This window comes from Lepidochelys kempii, chromosome 2, assembly GCF_965140265.1.
Source record: "Lepidochelys kempii isolate rLepKem1 chromosome 2, rLepKem1.hap2, whole genome shotgun sequence".
In the NCBI taxonomy this organism is placed as follows: Eukaryota; Metazoa; Chordata; order Testudines; family Cheloniidae; genus Lepidochelys; species Lepidochelys kempii.
Window position 1 is genome coordinate 138659858 of NC_133257.1, and position 13518 is coordinate 138673375.

Consider the following 13518-nt stretch of genomic DNA (forward strand, 5'->3'; position numbering starts at 1 on the left):
AGCCCTGGGGTTCCCATGATGGATCTGTGGTCTGTATTGCTCCAGCTGCTCTGCGCTGCAGATTTGGCCGCCCTCACAGCTGCAGAGAAAGCTCAACTAGCCAGCTTTGACTCAGTTGGGGCAGCCACAGGAGGGACCCAGAGTGCATGATCCTGCACACAGCACCTGTGCCATAGAGTTGCCCACTAGGGGAAGGGACCAGGAGCCACTGGGGTGAGTGTGTGTTCTCTGTGGCCCCCTGTGGGATGTGTGTGGGGGTCTGAGCCTTAGCAGGGTTAATGCATAGTGATGGAGCATTTCAGTTTTACGTGCTATATGCTATGCACTATGACTAAGGCCGTGTTTTAGTCACGGGTGTTTTTAGTAAAGTCATGGACAGGTCACAAAAATTAATGGCCTGTGACCTGTCCATGACTTTTACTATATACCCCTAATTAAAACTTGGGCCGGGAGGCCACGGGTGCTCTGCGGGGGTGGTCTGGGAGTGCCGCGGGTTCTGGGTGAGGTGGCCCAGCCCCTCCACTGGTGCTGGGGGAGAGGTAGGTGGTGGCCCGCGGCCCAGAACCTCCACTGGTGTGAGCGGGTGGGGGAAGGTTGGTGGGGCTTGCAGGCTCACTACCTGGCTCCACGTGTCCCTGCAGCTCCTAGGGGGAGGGGCTGTCGGGGGGGACTCTGTGCACTGCTCCCGCCACAAGTGCCAGCTCCGCAGCTCCCATTGGCCGGGAACCACAGCCAATGGGAGCTTTGGGGGCCGGGCCTGCAGGCAAAGGCAATGTGTGGAGCCCCCTAGACCCTCTGCCCACGAGCTGCAGGGACATGCTGGTGGGAGCCAGGGGACCCCCCCTCAGGTAAACGCTACCCCACATCCAAACCCCTTGCCCCAGCCCTGAGCCCTCTCCCACACACCCAAACTGCTGTTGCTGGCCCAGGGGGCTGCCCAGCCAGGCAGCCCCCGAGCCAGTACCGGCCGCTGCAGAAGTCACACAGGTCATAGAAAGTCAAGGAATCCATGACTTCTGTGACCTCCGTGACAGAAACGCAGCCTTAACTGTGACACTTGGTATATGGTAATGCAGTAAATATTAAAGTACTATTTGTGAGTCATTATGCCATTAAGGGTTTAATTAAGATCAGGTTTTTCCTTCCACTTCCAATCAGTGTTTTTTTGTGTGGTCTATAGACCTTGCTTGAAGATGCAGAACGCTGCAGACATAAGATGCAAACAGCCTCCAGTCTTATAAGTGGTCTAGCAGGTGAAAAAGAGAGATGGACTGAACAGAGTAAAGAGTTTGCAGCACAAACCAAGAGGCTTGTGGGTAGGAATAATTTTTCATTATACAGACTTACTGTGAACTCGTCCTGTGACTATGAACTGGAGTGAAACTAAGGTCACCTGGGTTCTATTCCTGCCCTTCAAGTGGCTTCTTTGGGTGATTCTTTAGCTCTAAAATGATGAGAAAGACTAATTCTCTTTGTAAAGCACTTTTTGTCATCTTTGGGTGTGAAACACTACATAAAAGTAAGATGCACATAGTAAGGTACAAAGTAGTTTGTATAGCATATAAAACTAGTGATAACTCATGATACTTTCATGCTTGTATAGTAATGTTAGGGAGTATAATCTGTGGGCTGCAGCCAGGGTGACATGTTAGTGGTTACTATTACAGAAGCAGCATAGTTTGTATAGCTAAAGATGTTAAGATTTGTGTCTGAAATAGAGATTAATTGTTCTGTATGAATAATACAGTGTATCCTCCCCACACTTAGAGCACTTATTCTTCAAGGATAGAATAACTTTTTGGACAATTTTCCAGTGAATACTTTCAGTTGTAAGTGTATTTACAGTAAGTAACCTTTTTCAGATCCTGCTAATAAATTCATGGTTTTTGAGATAAAAATAGATTTTTCTACACTGTAAAAATTATAAGGAATAAACTACTTTGAAAGTTGACCATGTTGCTTCTATATGTTTACGCTATTGCTCATCAGTTTCTCTCTACACAGTGATAATCATTTAAAAAAATCATCCACTAATACTGTTGTCATAATTTGTCCGAATCTAAACTTTTGATTTAAAAAGAGTTGTTAGCCTTCTAGTCTTGTTTGCAAACTAACAGGATAGTGTTGGAGGATATTTGTGTTGGTTAGTGGAGTGTCCTGATGGTGGGGGACTAGTACTTGGGGACTGGTACTGTACTGTGCGAAGGCTGAACTCACTTTTTTTATTTCCGTGATTTCTATAGTTTGCACTGCTGAGTGGAAATAACTTCAACTACTTAACAGTTAACTATTTTGTTGTTCTTGTCAGGCATTTGGACTGGATTTTGGTCTTCAGTGTCTGTCAAAGCTCTGAATCTACGTTACAAACCACCTTTAAAAATACCAGTTTCACAGGTTTTAAATTTTTCTTCTGATAACATGTAGCGTCCATGGCCACGCAGAATGTAACAGTGGCCATGATGTGCGCCAGGGCCACTGGGAAATTAATGGGAATGAGCTCAAGTTCTTATGCTCCAAAAACCCAAGCCCCTGCCTCTTGAGCTGGAAAAAAAATTAATTTATCTACTAGCTGTATAAAAATGTGGGTTGAACAGTTCAGATTCTGTCCAATAGAGAGCACAGATCTTAATGATTACATTAGCATGCCATGTAGACAACTGCTGTGGAATTAGAAAAATCATGGATACAGCTGAACATGTTACTTTTGTTGCATCAAATCATGGGTGCCTAGAATATATCAAAACATAAGGGTATTCCCTGCTTTCACTCCCATTACTGAAGGAGACACTGGAGCTACTGGCTAAGCAGCAGTTCTGCTGAAAAGGACCTCGGGATTACAGTGGACAAAAAGCTGGATATGAGTCAGCAGTGTGCCCTTGTTGCCAAGAAGGCCAAGGGCATATTGAGCTGTATTAGTAGAATTGCCAGCAGATCGAGGGAAGTGTTTATTCCCCTCTATTCGGCACTGGTGAGGCCACACCTGGAGTATTGCATCCAGTTTTGATCCCCCCACTACAGAAGGGATGTGGACAAATTGGAGAGAGTCTAGCGGAGGGCAACGAAAATGATTAGGGGTTTGGGTCACATGACTTATGAGGAGAGGCTGAGGGAACTGGGATTGTTTAGTCTGCAGAAGAGAAGAGTGAGGGGGGATTTGATAGCAGCCTTCAATTACCTGAAGGGGGGTTCCAAAGAGGATGGAGTTCGGCTGTTCTCAGTGGTGGCAAATGACAAAACAAGAAGCAATGGTCTCAAGTTGCTGTGGGGGAGGTTGGATATTAGGAAACACTATTTCACTAGGAGGGGGGTGAAGCACTGGAATGGGTTACCTAGGGAAGTGGTGGAATCTCCATTCTTAGAGGTTTTTAAGGCCTGACTTGACAAAGCCTTGGCTGGGATAATTTAGTTTGTGTTGATCCTGCTTTGAGAAGGGGATTGGATTAGATGACCTCCTGAGGTCTCTTCCAACCCTAATATTCTATGATTCTATGTTTACACTGTTACAGCTCTGGCATGTGGGATATGGGTAGCTACATGCCAAAGTGTAAAGCCAGCTGCATCCACACTGTGGCGTGTAGCTGTATTCATCAGTGTAAGGCTCTGGCAGCAGGGAGGCAGTGAGATGAACACTGCTAAAAATAGCGGTTAGATGGGAGAGACACTACTTGGGCATGCAGAGAGCCCATGTAATATATTATGCCATAAGTTCTGGCATGTCTTTGTTTACCTAAGCAGTGCCTCACCATCTGTGCTATTATTTATACCTGTGGTAGGGTGTGTGTGCAATATGTGCACTCTACATGTTGCAGTGAGTGAGTGTGCAGTTTAGATGTACCCGGGGATATGGTATTTTCTGCACACACTCCCTGTTTTCTCAGACTAGGTTGGGCTCTCAGCACCGAGTAAGGAGGTGACTGGGGGAAAAACTCTGCTCTTCCATCCTCCTGCCAACAATAGGCACTGTGCTGTTCCTGCCTCCTGCCTGGAATGGCTATTTCTCCTGCACTCCTGCTTTTCAATGTTTCACTGCAGAGCAGGGAGAGGGAAAAAAACCCAAAGCTGAAGGAGACCATCAGCACCAGACCTTCCCCCACCCTGAGGCTTAAGATTAATGATTAAGCAAAGCAAGACAAGAGGGTGACCTCCCTGCACCTTTAAGTGTGGGGAGTATTTGGCTGGCTGGCTGGCTGAATGAAGGGAACAGTGCTTTATGGCTGGGGGGAGAGGAGAACTGTTGCGAAAGGAGACAGTGTGGTGGCTGACTCACCCCCTAGGAATGCAGGGTTTAAAAGGGGCAGCCCTGTACCGAAAGCTCTGTTTTACACAGAGCAGTGTTGGAGGCAGCTAAACTAATTGCTGGCGCCTCCCTGTGGCAGCTGTCCAGTGCCAGTACTCCATAGGGAAGGTATACAGTGACCAGATAAATGGCTTGGAAAAGGACTTAAAAAGAGGTATTCAATAAAGGAATGAACGGGGAGCCGTTAGGGACTCCTATGATTGGTATGGCAGGGAGCCAACCCCCCATTCCTATAGCCCACTTTAACCCTCCTATGAGGGGAGTGGATGGTAAGATCCCGGGAATGGATTTGCTGGAGAGACCTGGATGGAAAAATAGGGGGGAGCTCATGGAAGCCCCCCTGGTATGGTAAGATCCCAGGAATAAATTTGCTGGAGGCTCTTGGATCGAAAAAGAGGGGGAACTGGTAAAAGCCCCCCAGGTAATTATGGAATAAACGTGGGGTTATCTGCACTGTACACTTTTATCTGCCGGTTAGTCCCAGACATCTAATAATAAAGTTGCGGCCTAATTAAAACACATGTCAAATGTCCTTCTTTCGGTATAGTCAGACAACAGATCCTTGCTGGTATGATACACTGGGAACTTTCAGAACATCTTGGAAAGACTAAATTTTTTAAATGGTCCCAAAGTCTCAATAAAATCATGAGGTCAAAATTAGGAAAAAAAACCCAACATTTTCAGTGATATTTTGCACACAGCATAGTCAAGCAAATAAATCTACTCTTACACTATAAATTCTACTGTAGCTCCCATTGGAAGCTTTGCCTGTCTCTCTTGTTTGTTTCCTGGAAGCACATGTATTACTCTAATAGAGCTGCCACAGTGTTTCAGTATCTCGTGTTTTGTTTTGTTTTTTTCAGGCGATGTATTGCTGGCTACAGCTTTTCTATCGTATTCTGGTCCTTTTAACCAAGAGTTCCGCAATCTGTTGTTAAATGATTGGCAAAAGGAAATGAAAACCCGGAAAATCCCATTTGGCAACAACCTAAACCTCACAGAGATGTTGATTGATGCTCCAACCATCAGTGAGTGGAACCTCCAAGGATTGCCAAATGATGACCTATCCATACAGAATGGAATTATTGCCACGAAAGCAGCTCGTTATCCTTTGTTAATTGATCCACAGACTCAGGGAAAAATTTGGATTAAAAATAAGGAAACCAAGAATGAACTTCAGGTAACTTGAATGAAGATATTTTCATAACCTCTAGTAGCTCTTACTTAGCTGCCAAAATGCTTGGCTAATCAGGGGGTTCAGGTTGTAGCTAGCAATTATAATGTTTATCTACTACCTCTGTTGCATGCAGTCAGTGTATACTCTAGGTAGATTTAGCATTGAGCACTAGAGCAAATTCTCTCCTTTGTTGCCTTGTAACCAGGCAAATCTGTTGGTTTCAGTGGGCTTGCTCGAAGCATAGTCCAATGAAGAATGTGGCTGGTAGTGTGCAGATGGAAGACCTGATAAATTCCACAAGGAAAATGTTGGATGCCATAAACCCTAGGAAAATGAAAATGTGTATGCCGTAGTTTGTCTTCTTATAGACTCATAGACCAGAAGGGACCATCATGATCATCTAGTCTGACTGTCTGCACATTGCAGCCACAGAACCTTGCCGGCCCACCCACTCCTGTAATAGACCCCTAACTTCTGGCTGAGTTAATGAAGTCCTCAAATTATGATTTAAAGACTTAGAGAATCCACTCTTTACACTAATTTAAACCAGCAAGTGACCCATGCTCTATGCTGCAGAGGAAGGTGAAAAACCCTCAGAGTCTCTACCAATCGGATTTAGGGGAAAATTTGTTCCCAATCCCAAATATGGCAGTCAGACCCTGAGCATGTGGGCAAGACCCACCAGCAAGACACATGGGAACGAATTCTCTCTAGTAACTCAGAGCCCTGTCCATCTATTGTCCCATCACTGGCCCTTGGAGATATTTTCTGCTAGCAGTTGCAGATTGGCTACATTCCATTGTAGGGAGTCTCTTCAGACCATCCCCATCCATAAATTTATCAAGCTCAATCTTGAGGCCAATTAGGTTTTTTGTCCCCACTGCTCCCCTTGGAAAGCTGTTCCAGAACTTCACTCCTCTGATGGTTAGAAACCTTCATCTAATTTCAAGGCTAAATTCATTAATGGCCAGTTTATATCCATTAGTTCTTATGTCAATATTGGCACTTAACTTAAATAACTCCTCCCTCACGCTGGTATTTATCCCTTTGATATATTTATAGAGAGCAATCGTGTCTCCCCTCAGCCTTCTTTTGATTAGGCTAAACAAGCCAAGGTCTTTGAGTCTCTCCTCTCGTAAGGTAGGCTTTCCATTCCTTGGATCATCCTAGTAGCCCTTCTCTGCATCTGTTCCAGTCTGAATTCATCCTCCTGTGAGCTGGCCGTGCGCTCACTCCTCCTCCCCAAGAGCCTCCTGCATGCCACAGCTGAACAGGAGGTGCGGGGAGTGAAGGGGAGGCACTGATTGGTGGGGCTGCCAGTGGGCAGGAGGCACTGGGAGCGGAGGGCGGGGGGTGGGGTGCTGATGGGGGGCTGCTGACGTATTACTGTGGCTCTTTGGAAATGAGCGTTGGTAAATTCTGTCTCCTTCTCAGGCTCAGGTTGGCCACCCCGATCTATCCCTTTCTTAATTATTTCCAGCATTCTGTTTGCTTTTTTGATTGCCACTGTACATTGAGTGGATGTTTTCAGAGGACTATCCACAGTGACTCCAAGACCTCTTTCTTGAGTGGTAACAGTTAATTTAGACTCCATCATTTTATGTGTATAGTTGGGTTTATGGTTAATGATGTAGGTTTGTGGATATTTAGAAGGAGCGCCTCCCAAGCATGAGCCTTGTACTTATCTGTAACTGGTACCTGAAAGTTCTGCATCTCTTATATATTGGTAACAATTGTATAACTAATGATATTAATGAAGTATTAGTGGATTTGAATTAGGCAAGAGCAAACAAACTAGACTGTGATGATTTATCATCTTATTGGTCTTGTATTGTTGGGGTGAGAAAAGCAGCTGAGTTTTAAGCTTAAAAAGCAAAGCTGATGCATGATTTGCACTATGCAAAACATTTTACACAGGAAAAAGTTAAATTTAGGTTGGGTTCACCACCGCTGTATCCCACTTTTACTCTAGTGGAATTAAACCAGTTCAAAACTGGAGTACCAAGATGATGAATCATGTTTGTGAACTTTTGGACCAAGTTTATGAATTGGTACATTATGAAATGTACATGAGAGGGGCATTGCTGGTACATGGTGGCATATATCACATAGGTAGATGTGCAGGTGAACGAGCCTCTGATAGTGTGGCTGATGTGATTAGGTCCTATGATCGTGTCCCTTGAATAGATATGTGGACAGCGTTGGCAACGAGCCAACAACATCATTAAATTAGGGTTGAATAAAGAGTGGGAGTGGATGAGTCGTTACACAAACTAAAAACAATTTCCCCATGCTAATTTCCCCCTATTGTTACTCACACCTTCTTGTCAACTTTTGAAATGGGCCATCCTGATTATCACTACAAAAGTTTTTTTTCTCCTGCTGATAAGAGCCCACCTTAATCGATTACTCTCATTAGCGTTGGTATGGCAACCTCCATTTTTTCATGTTCTCTGTGTGTATATATATCTATATCTGTATATCTTCCTACTGTATTTTCCACTGCATGCATATGAAGAAGTGGGCTTTAGCCCATGAAAGCTTATGCTCAAATAAATTTGTTCGTCTCTAAGGTGCCACAAGTACTTCTCGTTCTTTTTGCTGATACAGACTAACACGGCTACCACTTTGAAACCTATAACCATAGTAAACATACCAAAAACATTTTGTTTTACCAGTGCTCTCATAACAGAGTGTGGCGTAATATACTGGCTATATGTCATATTTCTAGATCACGTCTCTGAATCACAAGTATTTCAGAAACCACTTAGAGGACAGCCTTTCTCTTGGAAGGCCACTACTGGTTGAAGATGTTGGGGAAGAGCTTGATCCAGCATTGGATAATGTTTTGGAGAAAAACTTCATCAAAACTGGTTCTTCCTATAAGGTAAAAGAAGAAAATATAACTGTAAGGGAGTGCATTCAAATATTAAAATAATGCTAATTCTCTACAGCTATGATAGCCTTATGTTTGGATTTGTGGATAACCAAGATATTTAAACCTTGCATTTTCTTCTTCTGTTAGTCTTAAACGGGATTATAAGCATTAGAATCCTATTTAAAACCCCATTGTGCTGTCTTGTAAATTAATTATTGCATGTATAATTGTGCAGAAATTACAGAATCAGACAAGTTTCTGAACGAGTAGCTTGAGGCACTGCATGGATATTTTCTTTGCACAATTTTTTAATATAGAATTGGCTTTTTAGTTAGATCTTTCCAAAATGCAGTAGCAGAAAAATTTAACTTGTACATTCTGAACTATGTTGTAAGAATGTGACCCTTACTATCAGTGCTTTTCAGTTCATCTGTCTGTTTCATAATATCTCATTGTGTTTTGCAATAAGGTAAAAGTTGGTGATAAAGAAGTGGATGTCATGAATGGCTTCAGAATTTACATCACCACCAAGCTCCCAAATCCGGCATATACCCCTGAAATTAGTGCTCGCACATCCATTATTGACTTTACTGTGACTATGAAAGGTCTAGAAGATCAACTCCTAGGGAGAGTCATTCTCACAGAGAAACAGGTAGGAGGAAAATAATTCCACTGTATTTCTATTCGGTTTAGAATGTACAGACATGTGTGCGTGTGTTGAGGGCAAGTTTCACTTGAGTTAAATTGATTATTCCGTTCTCTCATAATACAGGGTTACTGCTTTTCAGTTCTCTATGAACAACCTTGGGTACAGCCATGTTCAGAGAGCTCTTAAAAATAAGCACAATCATACAACAAAGTTGGTATGATCCTGCAAAAGCTTTCTTGACTTTTTTTGCTTAGTCTTCCCTTTACCCACTGATAGAGGTCTTCTAGTCTGTCTTTCTCAAACATGCACATTTTCTATCGTTTTTGTGTGAGTGCAAAATATACTACTTTGGATTCCAACATATGGTAAATAAAGTTTTCCATTCAAAATATGGTCTTTTAAGGTCAGAGAATCCCTTTAAATCAGTAGCAGTAATTAAAGGACAATGTTTTGCTTTGCTGGTTTGAAGTTCTGACTGCCATCACTTCCCACAGAGATTTAGGTTTTCCTCTGTCATTCCACCACAACCATAGGTTTTTCATAATATGTCCTGGTCTGTAGCCCTGGTGAGATCTTCCATGGTGTACGGTTCCTCCAGGAGCCAGTAGACCAACAATGTTCCATGGTTTGTTTCACCGCAGTCACATGAATCTGGGTCACTGGAATAGCCGCACATCCACATATGGACTTTTGTCCTGTCAACTTTTGTTTGGAAGCAATTTAAAAATAGATCTCTAACCACTGGCTGAGTTACTGAAGCCCTCAAATTATGATTTAAAGACTTTAAGTTAAAGAGAATTGACCATTTACTCTAATTTAAACCCTGTAAGTGATCCATGCCCCAAACTGCAGAGGAAGAGGAACCCCTCGCACCAGGGTCTCTGCCAATCTCACCCAGAGGAAAATTCCTTCCTGACCCCAAATATGGTGATCGGTTAGACCCAAGCATGTGGGCAAGACCCACCAGGCAGATACCTTGGAAAGAATTATCTGTGGTAACTCAGAGACTTCCCCATCTAATGCCCCTTATCTGGCGGTTTTTCTGTTTTCCTTGTGAAAGCTCTCCTGCTATCTGGTGGACTGATTTTAGCAAGAATATAAAAACTGTTCATATTTGTTGGTTTTAGACATCCTGTAATGTAGCAGCAGCTGTCATTTAATATAGGGTTCAGCTTCTTTGTGTGAGCTGATCTTTTCCACACAGGACATGCATATTCAACCATCGAATAAACAAGTGTAAGTGTGGTGGCTCTTAATGTTGCTGGGTTGGTTCCCCATTTTGAATTTGAAAGCTTCCGGAGTATGTCATTCTGGGTGTTAACTTTGCCTTATGTCTTCTCCATGTGTGCCTTGAAGGAGAGAATGCGGTCTAGCGCTACTCAAAGATAGACAGGGATTCCAGCAGTGGGCAAATGGTACCCCATTACAGATGAAGTTGTCTATTGATCTCATGATACCAAAGATGGAACAGGCCTCATTTGCATTTTGGCTTGGTTGGTATGCAATTGGTTCTTGGTGTAATAGACTGAAAGTGCAGACAGTATTGTTGTTAGCATAGTTTTGATCTGGGCATAGATCATCAGCATAGATGAAACTTCTTGTGCCAACATGAATCAGTTGATCATTCATGCAGATGAGGCGTATTGGCAAGAGTATGCTCCCTTCTGGAAGGCCATTTTTCTATTACCATCATCAGGTCCCCTTCTTGTATTGTTCAACATAAAGATGTTGGTTCTCTAATAGAGATCTTATAAATCATAGAAGGTGGTGATCTTTCATCCTTGTTGTCATAAATATACAGGGAAGGGTAAACCCCTTTAAAATCCCTCCTGGCCAGAGGAAAAATCCTCTCACCTGTAAAGGGTTAAGAAGCTAAAGGTAACCTCGCTGGCACCTGACCAAAATGACCAATGAGGAGACAAGATACTTTCAAAAGCTGGGAGGAGGGAGAGAAACAAAGGGTCTGCGTCTGTTGGTATGCTGCTTTTGCCGGGGATAGCCCAGGAATGGAGTCTTAGAACTTTTAGTAAGTAATCTAGCTAGGTATGTGTTAGATTATGATTTCTTTAAATGGCTGAGAAAAGAACTGTGCTGAATAGAATGACTGTTTCTGTCTGTGTGTCTTTTTTGTAGCTTAAGGTTTTACGTAGAGGGATTCTCTATGTTTTGAATCTAATTACCCTGTAAGGTATCTACCATCCTGATTTTACAGAGATGATTCCTTTACTTCTATTAAAAGTCTTCTTGTAAGAAAACTGAATGCTTTTTCATTGTTCTCAGATCCAAGGGTTTGGGTCTGTGGTCACCTATGCAAATTGGTGAGGATTTTTACCAAACCTTTCCCAGGAAGTGGGGTGCAAGGGTTGGGAGGATTTTGGGGGGAAAGACGTGTCCAAACTACGTTTCCCAGTAAACCCAGTTCAAGTTCGGTGGTGGCAGTGGAAATCCAGGGGCAAAGGATAAAATTAATTTGTACCTTCGGGAAGTTTTAACCTAAGCTGGTGAAAGTAAGCTTAGGAGGTTTTCATGCAGGTCCCCACATCTGTACCCTAGAGTTCAGAGTGGGGGAGGAACCTTGACACTTGTGGATAGGGGGATAGTGGTAGATGTGGTATATCTTGACTTTAGTAAGGCTTTTGACACTGTCTTGCATGATCTTCTCATAAACAAACTAAGGAAATAGAACCTAGATGGAGCTACTATAAGGCGGGTGCATAACTGGTTGGAAAATCGTTCCTAGAGTAGTTATCAGTGGTTCACAGTCATGCTGGAAGGACATAATGAGTGGGGTCCCACAGGGATTGGTTCTGGTCTGGTTCTGTTCAATATCTTCATCAATGTTTTAGATAATGGCATAGACAGTACACTTATAAAGTTTGCAGATGATACCAAGCTGGGAGGGGTTGCAAGTGCTTTGGAGGATAGGATTAAAATTCAAAATGATCTGGACAAACTGGAGAAATGGTCTGACGTAAATAGGATGAAATTCAATAAGGACAAATGCAAAGTACTCCACTTAGGAAGGAACAATCAGTTGCGCATGTACAAAATGGGAAATGACTGCCTAGGAAGGAGTACTGCGGAAGGGATCTGGGGGTCATAGTGGATCACAAGCTAAATATGAGTCAACAGTGTAATGCTGTTGCCAAAAAAATTAAACATAATTCTGGGATGTATTAGCAGGAGTATTGTAAGCAAGACACGAGAAGTAATTCTTCCGCTCTGCTCTGGGCTGATTAGGCCTCAGCTGGAGTATTGTGTCCAGTTCTGGGTGCCACATTTCAGGAAAGATGGGGACAAATTGGAGAAAGTCCTGAGAAGAGCAACAAAAATGATTAAGGGTTTAGAAAACATGACCTATGAGGGAATATTGAAAAAAAATTGGGTTTGTTTAGTCTGGAGAAGAGAAGACTGAGAGGGGACATGATAACAGTTTTCAAGTACATAAAAGGTTGTTACAAGGAGGAGGGAGAAAAATTGTTGTTGTTAACCTCTGAGGCTAGGACAAGAGGCAATGGGCTTAAATTGCAGCAAGGGCGGTTTAGGTTGGACATTAGGAAAAAGTTTCAACTGTTAGAGTGGTTAAGCACTGGAATAAATTGCCTAGGGATGTGGTGGAATCTCCATCATTGGATAAACACCTGTCAGAAATGGTCTAGATAATACTTAGTCCTGCCTTGAGTGCAGGGGACTGGAGTAGATGACCTCTTGAGGTCCCTTCCAGTTCTATGATTCTATTACCTTTTGAATGACACTAACAACTCCAATGACCTTCAGAAACAGTTGGTCAGTTGTGCTGACGGCTACATCAGTCTGCAGGCACAGACATATTATTTGGTTATATTGTAGTGGTAGGTGTTCAGCAGGATTTGCAGATTCAGAGAGTCTGACCGGGTCTACAATGTGAGTGCTCCTTCTACGGCCAGTACGGAGATTTATGTACTTCAGCATCTTGTAAGATCAGGCTTCAGTGTTCAGATACTGGAACCTTTTACAGTCGTACCCTATTTTTTTAAAAATAGTCTATTTAGAAAGTAGTTTATTTTGTTGTCAGGTTTGGAGTTCTCATTCCCTGCTGCCAATTCTTGGCCAAAGAAGGGATTTGGAGGTCCTTGTGTTGATTGTATGTGGGAGCTGACCAGCAGATCCTTGGCTATGATTGTCTTGGGTAAGGGAATGGTGGTCTCACTTTGCCTCCCACTGCAGAAGTTCAGCATGAGGGCATTCACTGCTGAGTCAAAGTTGCTAGGAGAACTGCCTCTACAAGCTAGGTTATAGCCTGCACGAATACAGACCAGGGTGCTGCCTGCTGTATGGAGTATGGCAGGAATGGATGAGGGACTCTGTGACACGCTGAGAGTGTGACACTTTGTATAGAAATGCAGGGATCTCTTTAGTCAACCTAGGCTTGGAAGTGCGAACCCTTCAGTAAGATTCTTGGGTACTGAACTGGTGAGCTATGTTGCAAAGTGGTTGCAACTGACTCCAACTGGGATGTAAAGGAGGTCTTTGAGAGA

General features: G+C 43.2%; 1 protein-coding gene across 11 annotated transcripts in view; it reads left to right on the forward strand.

The window, feature by feature from the left end:
* The window catches only part of DNAH5 (dynein axonemal heavy chain 5), a 313949-nt gene that overhangs the window by 237558 nt on the left and 62873 nt on the right, over nucleotides 1–13518 (forward strand). For all 11 annotated transcript variants that reach the window (XR_012157381.1, XM_073332322.1, XM_073332321.1 and 8 more), the window contains 4 exons: nucleotides 1181–1316; nucleotides 5161–5477; nucleotides 8206–8361; nucleotides 8822–9004. Coding sequence is in view for 10 of the 11 variants with exons in the window: in XM_073332322.1 (XP_073188423.1) it covers nucleotides 1181–1316; nucleotides 5161–5477; nucleotides 8206–8361; nucleotides 8822–9004 (792 nt within the window). In the remaining variant the exon portion in view is untranslated. The remainder of the gene's footprint in view (nucleotides 1–1180; nucleotides 1317–5160; nucleotides 5478–8205; nucleotides 8362–8821; nucleotides 9005–13518) is intronic.